At 36.9% G+C, this 8,332-nt stretch overlaps 1 protein-coding gene across 1 annotated transcript in view; it reads right to left on the reverse strand.

The window, feature by feature from the left end:
- Positions 1–4,187: 4,187 nt before the first annotated feature.
- LOC306845636 (histone deacetylase complex subunit SAP130-like) overlaps positions 4,188–8,332 on the reverse strand; it is a 22,890-nt gene continuing 18,745 nt past the window's right edge. The window contains exon 21 of the mRNA XM_079378543.1: positions 4,188–5,500. Coding sequence (XP_079234669.1) covers positions 5,342–5,500 — 159 coding nt within the window. The 3' untranslated portion in view covers positions 4,188–5,341. The remainder of the gene's footprint in view (positions 5,501–8,332) is intronic.

The following is an 8,332-nucleotide window of genomic DNA, read 5'->3' on the forward strand; positions in this document are numbered from 1 at the left end:
ACTTTGCTCCACCATGGGCTGATTATCACCATCAGCCACTGAAGAGACGTCATTAGCAGTCCGAAAGCTTGACTTTTTGAGGTTCCAATGAGCTGAATTGCAACAAAGTCAGAAACAAATCCTAAATTAGACAATGACTTGAAAATCACAAGCTTTTAGTGGCTTGATACATTTACACGTGAAATCTGAAATGTGAATCTTATCAAAAAAAAATTCCCCTATCCATTAACTACGCATTGCATGTGCCTTTTGGACTTTTCACGCAAGAGGAAGATGGTACCAGAGGACAGCTTTATTATTTGAGTCAGAGCGGCTGTTAAGCAGTAAAACTGTGAGATTCTAGAGGAAACATTCATTTACATAGTCTCACTGCACAGATACTGGAATTGCTTGGGCGTCATATATGAGCAGTGGTTTTCATAAGACCAGGATGTTGCATGCTCTGATTATGAAAATATACAGAAGCAGTCAGCAAGTTTCAAAGTACACAGTTAAGGTCAACACCAATACATCCTTATTTCCTGGAGGTTGGTGGTATATTCCAACTTATTATAGTCCTTAAAAACATAAAGGGATCATGGAAAAAAAGCTTCAGTACAGCAGCTGCCACTTAGATAAGCATAATTAATTATGTTTGAGGAATAAGTATGTAAAGTGTTAAGTTCTGTTATTAGTCTCCATGGTGATAAGAGGGAAACCAAACCAGCTGGATAACTCTATAATCATAGATGACTCAAGAAAAGAGGGATCAATTATTTAAGTGCTTAGAAACTCCAAATGTTAGTCACACCCTATAAAACCGATAAGCATTACTTATCTAAACACATTCTATTCCAGCCCCTAAGACAACCAGGCAAGGATCTTGATTTGGAGAGTGGCTTCATAACATAGGCCTAAATAAAACGAGTCTGGATTGTCACATAGGGAAAACACAATAAACAGCACCTTATTTTAAGTTTTTCAGGAAACAATACTCAATTTAAAGACCCACTTGTTTCAAAGAATTAAACAACATAGACTATCACTGAAAGATTTGGGGTCAGTTTTTTAAAAGAAATTACTAGCAAGAATGCATTCAATTGATCAAAAGTGACGAAAATGTATCACGGTTTCCACAAAAATATTAGCCAGCATGACCGTTTTTAACACTGGTAATAGGAAAACATGTTTCTTGGGCAGCAAATCAGACTGAAGTAATGGCTGCTGAAAGGTCAGCTTTGCCATCACATGAAAATATTTTAAAATAGAAAGAAAGTTATTTTAAATGGAAATTATATTTCACCATTTTGTGGTTTTTATTTCCCCTTACTTCCTTTAATGTTTTGGCCATTCAGCAAATCCTAAACTAATCAAAATGATTTTCAAAGTAACCGCATGAAACTTTATTGCTCAAGCCAGCTACTGTCATTAAAAGTTTCTTTAATGTTTATAAGAGTCTCTTATGCTCACAAAGACTGCATTTATTTAATAGAATACACTCTAAACAAATGGTGCTATATAGCACTAAAAGTGGTTCTATGGCTCTTAATCATATGGGGAACCACTTTTGGTGCTGTATAGCACCAAATCTTGGCGCTTCAGTGGTTCTTCGGCACCGCTACCATATACAGAACCTGTTAAGCTCCTTTAAAGGTTCTTTACGAGCCAAAGAACCACTGTTGGTGCTGTTTAGCACCATTTTTGTTGAAGAAATACAGTGCAATATGGCACCTCTTATGGTTCTACATAGCACCAGTTGACAAAGGTGCTGAAGATATGGTACTATATAGCACCAAAAGTGGTTTTCCTATGATTACGAGCTAAGAACCATTTTTAGTGCTATATAGCACCATTTTTTTAGTGTGCAGTATAAACAGTAATGTCATAACATAATTTCAAAAATAAGTTCCCTATGTTATGATAAAGGGGGTCATGAATTAACTCTGATGTCCCCTTATCATGTTATGAAGATTCTTACATCAAAAACATCATAATGTAGAAGTAATACGCTATTTTCTGTCCTGTTCTTAACCCCCCTCGTCAGATTAAGAACGCTCTGTTTGAATAGGTGTGGCGGATTGTAGACACGGATGTAAACGCCCACTGCTATGATTGGCATGTTGTGAATGTTTGACAGACAGCATAGATTCATCACAGATGGACACTGATGTGATTTAGGTTAGAAACATATACAGTGCCCTCCACTATTATTGGTGAAAATAAATCTGCATTGTTTATCCTTTTTATCTTTCATTCAAAAAATTCACAAACTTCCAACCTATCATTGAAGTAAAACAATTGAAAGTGGGGGGAAAATCTCATTGTGAAATAAATGCTTTCTCTAGTTCATGTTGGCCACAATTATTGACACCCAATTATTGCAACATCCTTTCCCAGGGTAACAGCTCTGAGTTTTCTCCTATAATGCCTGAAGAGTTTGGAGAACACCTGATAAGAGAGCAGAGACCATTTTCTTCATACAGAATCTCTCCAGATCCTTCAGATTCACAGCTGCATGTTAGAACTTCTTCTCTTCAGTTCACAACACTCATTTTCTGTAGGGTTCAGGTCAGAGGACTGGGGCGCCATGGTAAAAGATTAATTTTGTGCTCAGTGACCCATTTTTGTGTTTATTTTGATGTTTGTTTTGGATTGTTGTACTGGTGGAAGATCCAAGCACGGCCCATTATAAGATTTCTAACAGAGGCAGTCAGGTTTTGATTTTTTATCTGTAGGTATTTGATAGAATCCATGATGCCATGCATCAGAACAAGATATTCAGAAAAACAGGCCCACAACATTAAAGATCCAGCAGTATATTTGTGAATATACAACTGAATTTGCTGGAGTTTGTTTTTGGATGAATGAGGAGAATTTTCCTTGAAACCCTCCCGAACAACGTGTGGTGATAGGGGATGTTTGATTTTTTTTTGTGTGTTTCTGACCCCAAGACTCAACTAATCTCTACAATTCTCCAGCTGTGATCCTTGGAGAGTCTTTAGCCACTCAAACACTCCTCCTCACCGTGCATTAGGACGAAATATAGACACATGTCCTCTTCCAGGAAGATTTTAACATCTTTAGTTGATTGGAACCTCTTAATTATAGTGATCACGTAATAAAAACAGTTACTCACACTTGTGTGGTGCAAAATTACTGTTGGATTCAACATAGTCGACACAGGATCATCTTTTAGTTTTAATCTTTCTAAAAATCCCGCGTCGTATTGTGCCTTGTTTGTAAAAGAATCCGCAGAAAATTAAGTGAACAAAGGATCAAGTTCTACTAACACAGTCTGGAACTTCATTTAAAATAAAGTTCATCCACTCTTTCCTATAATAGCCTATTGGGATCAGAAAAAAGGTAGTGCAAAGACTGTTTTTCCACTTGGCATTGAACAACATCTTGTGTTCGGAGCCATCTTTATCATTTGATTTCTGCATAATCCTGTGTTTAACCCTCTTATGTGCGAATCAGTGGGTGGGGCCAAAAAGGCAGCGATGTAGAAGTAGGTGTTGATCTTCCTCTGCGGAGTTTAGCCACACTATTACATCATAGAGTGGTACATTCCACAAACTATTTTAGCAGACTGGATTGAATATTTAGCTGTTTTTACGAACAAGAAAGCTTCAAGTTCTAAAACTTACAGAATGTTTTTATAGTACAATGACTTCTTATTTATCAAAAGATCCAGGGAATTTTGGTTTCTCAGTTCATGATCCCTTGAAATTAATATATTGTTTTTAAAATGTATTTATTCTGGGCATTTTTGCCTTTATAGGACAGATCAAAAATGACAGGAAGCATGATAAAGTGTGATAAAGATGGGGGGGGTCGGGAAAGGTCCTCAAGTCGAGATTTGTACTTTTGACACCCCTAGCACACCAGCGTTGTTGGCATGCTGCCCACAAGGCTTTCAGCGCCAACAATTAATATATTGTTAAGTATGCTGATTCAATGTGAAAATAACTTAAATTTATCAATGTTGAAAACAGTTAGCCTGCATAATAATTTTGTGGAAACGGATATATTTTTCCACATTTTCTACTGTTCTTTTGATCAATTTAATGTGTCCTTGTTGAATAAAACTATTATTATTTTAAAAAAATGGTAGTGTAAATACAGTAGTAAGTGCTTATTTTGTTGATTTTATCAGAGGGAATACACCAATATAAACATTTGTATTAAATTAGACTTCATCCACAGATTCATGTACAAAGTGTCTTTACTTCAGCAGCGGAGTGCAACATGAAATGTCATCGAAAATGAAGCTTAGTGATCAAACAGTATACAAGGCTTTATCGTTGCCACAAATGACACTGCTTCAAGCAACTTAACTGGAAAAATAAACAATATCGTTCATTTATGAAGAAACAAAAATGGATTTAAGTATGGGAGTATTTTTTTACATACTTAGGTTTAACTTAGATACACAACTGTGTGCATACAATTAAATCTCTCCTCTAAATTGTGATTGACGTCATATCTGAACATGATTTTCACACCTTTAATGCTTGAATGAAATCCCCCCCCCCAAATAAAGAGCCAATCCAGAAAGCCGTAGCTGGAGCAGTGCTGGCAAGGCTGATGACACATAAAACATTCCTCACAAATCAACAGGCAGTGACGTGAGAATGTAAAACGACGCAGACATTTAGACTCCATTAAGCCTTCACCAAACCCATCCAATGAGGCACATGGAAAGGCACAATACTCCATTTCACCAAAGCACCTTTAACGTTTCCCACAATACACGTGTGGTAAAATACTTCAATCTTTGTTCACCTAGGACAGAGAGGATGGTGTTGTTATGGCTTCTCAATTCTTATTGTTTCGAACGCTACAATACAAAATGGAAACCTTCCAGTACGAAGAACAGCAACTGGGTAATACTGCCATTTGGTGTTTGATACAGTACAGACTGTCAATACCAGGTCATCATTCAAGGCACCCAAATGAAAAAGTGGTCAATATCATCTATAGACTTGAAGATGTACAGCATTACCTTTACGGATATCTGTGGTTCATCCATGGAATAAAATGGAATTTTAAACATCCAACTACTCTCAAGTAACCTCTTTGTGACTGAATTAAGATGTCTTGATTGAAATGAAACATTTAGACATTCATATTTCAGTGAAGATACAGTTAAAGATGCATGTTGTGGCTAATTTAACATTGCTGTTTCCTATAGATTCTGGGAAAGGTAGGGTGTGCCAGCTGAAGACATCTGGCAGACGGATCAGGACTGTCTTCTGGTAGAGATAGGGTGAGGCAGGGCAGTGTGCCTGCATGCTAGGGGTCGAGGTACAGGAGGGTCTGTGGTTGTGCTGAACTCTGTCCCATATCTGGTCAGTTTGTCTCATGCTCTGTCCTTACGCTTCAGCTTATTGAGCTTCTTTGTGCTGCTGTTTTTGTTGAGAAGCTTCATCACACGCTCCTTGTGATTCAGCACCTTCAACATGGAGTCACGGGCTTCTGTGATCTGGTCCATCACCAGCTTGCAGCGCTGCATGTTGCCCTATACAGAGAAACAGTATCACGATTAAGATCAATTGATAGATCTAGTTTAAGAAATAAACACATTTGGCAATCTGCAGAAACCATAAAACAGTTCATGAGTGATTTTGGTCTTGGCGATGGCTGGCGATTACAACACCCAAATGCTAAAGAATACTCATTTTTCTCACCAGTCCATCACTCATGTTCCCGCATTGATTTCTTTCTCACCAGTAATTCTATCATATCAAACATTTCCGAATCAAAGATTCATCCAGTTGTCATTCGAGACCATGCTCCAGTAACATTGAAATGGAATAGAAGTGAACCTCATAAACCTGCTACCAGATGGCGTTTTAACATATTTCTCTTGAAAGACCCAGATTTTGACAACTATTTTAAAACAGAGTGGGCATTCCTTCTAGAAATGAATAACACCCCTGGAATGTCTCCCTCTCTTCTGTGGGAAAGATGAAAAGCAGTACTACCAGGGAAAATAATCTCATACTCCGTTTACAAAAAAAAAAAAGGAAAAAGAACAAGAAACAGAATTGGAGCAGAAAATTAAACAACTTCAAGACATCAATATAAATAACCCAACAGAAGAAACACAAAATAAATTAAGAGAATATAAATTTAAATTAAATGCAATAATCAATAAACATACTCAATTCCTGATTCATAGGCTCAGACAAGAAGAATTTCATCAGTAATAAATCTGGTAAATACTTGGCAAATCAAACGAAACAAGGAAAAAGCAACAATTTCAGTTATTACAGATCCAGAAGAAAAATCTACCAACTCACCGGAAGAAATTAACCAAATTTTTCACAATTTCTATAGCAAATTATACTCATCAGAAAAAGACCCAAATCAAAATGAAATAAACTCATTTCTTAACAGTATCAATCTACCACAACTGAATGAACACCAAAGAAATAGCCTAGAATCACCCATCACACAACCCAAACTTCTTACAGCACTACAGCACATGCCTAATAATAAAGCACCAGGTCCTGATGGATTCCCCGCTGGGTTCTACAAACACTTTTGGTCCACTCTATCACCACTCTTCATCAGAATGTTAAGTGAGTCACAACAAAAATTAAAACTCCCAGCTAATATGAATACTGCCACAATTTCACTTCTTCTCAAACCCAATAAAGATCCAAAATTACCATCAAGCTACCGTCCCATTTCTCTGATCAATGCTGACATTAAAATCATAGCCAAAGTATTATCCCATAGAATAGAAGAGGTCACACCATCTATAATACACCCAGATCAAACCGGTTTCATTAAAGGTAGACTAGCATCCACCAGTACACGCAGACTATTCAACTTAATGTACTATTTTTCAATTCAAAAAGCAAAAGCCATCATAGTCACTCTGGATGCAGAAAAAGCTTTTGACAGGGTCAACTGGAAATTCCTGTTTTCCACATTAGAGAGGTTTGGTTTTGGGCAGTCATTCATTAATTGGATTAAAATTCTATACACACATGACCTTCAGCCACTGTCATCACTAATGGACTAACATCACATAGCTTCACACTGCACCACGGGACTAGACAAGGATGCACACTCTCTCCCTCATTATTCACCATTTTTATCGAACCGTTAGCAGCAGCCATCCGCCAAAACAGCTACATTAAAGGAGTTCAAACATTAAACATACAGCACAAAATCAGTCTTTACGCAGATGACATATTACTATATTTACAAGATCCCTCATCATCATTACAAGAAACAATTAAACTTATTGATTCATTTTCGAACATTTCTGAATACTCAGTCAACTGGAGTAAATCTTCCATTCTTTCATTAAATCACAATAGCTTGGATGTGACATCCCAGACATCACCTATCCCTCTATGCACCAATCACATCACATATTTAGGCATTAATATTTCCCCCAGGCTGTCAGAGCTGGTTAGTCTTAATTTTCATCCCATTACTCAAAACAATTAATTATGATCTTCAACGCTGGATGAATTTACCATTATCCATTATGGGCAGAATATCAGTAATCAAAATGACTATACTCCCTAAACTAAACTATTTATTCTCAATGATCCCAACACAACCCACCCTCACCTGGTTTAAATCTTTAGACTCAATTATTATCTAATTTTACTGGAAAAATAAGACCCCAAGAATTAAACTAGCTACTTTACAGAAACCAAAAACACAAGGAGGATTGGAAGAACCACACTTCTACCACTACTCTCTGGTTAATCAGCTTCAACAGATATACAAATGGATTCACCCAAACTCATCAGAAAACATATGGCTAGATATTGAGCAAACAATTTGTAAGGATATTCTAATTTCAGATTTACCATTCTATAGTCAGACAATCAAAAAAACACTCCTGTTTTAAAGCACCAACTATAGCAGCAGCTCTGAAAGCCTGGAGGAAATTTCACCAAATCACAAGCACTCCTCTTGTACCATCTAAATAAACCCCCATTTGGAATAATCCAGATTATACGGTTAATAAAAAGTCACTTAATTTACACACATGGGCAGAAAAGGGCATAACACAACTCCGTTTTCTGGACACAAATCTGCAAGAATACCTACTGTATGACAGAAAATGCCAAATTGCAACTTATACAGTATAAGGTACTTCACAGAATTCACTTAACTGGACAGAAATTGTTTAAAATGGGATTCACTTCAGAAACATGTTCACATTGCACCCAAAATGAAACAGATACTTATGTTCACGCCCTTTGGTATTGTACCCCAATTATACATTTTTGGGAAAAAGTCACTGAATCACTATCCGTCACTATGGGATGTCACATCCCAAATTCTCCATCAGTTTGTTTACTAGGCGATATATCCA

This window comes from Barbus barbus (genome assembly GCF_936440315.1).
Source record: "Barbus barbus genome assembly, chromosome: 26".
Classification (NCBI taxonomy): domain Eukaryota; kingdom Metazoa; phylum Chordata; class Actinopteri; order Cypriniformes; family Cyprinidae; genus Barbus; species Barbus barbus.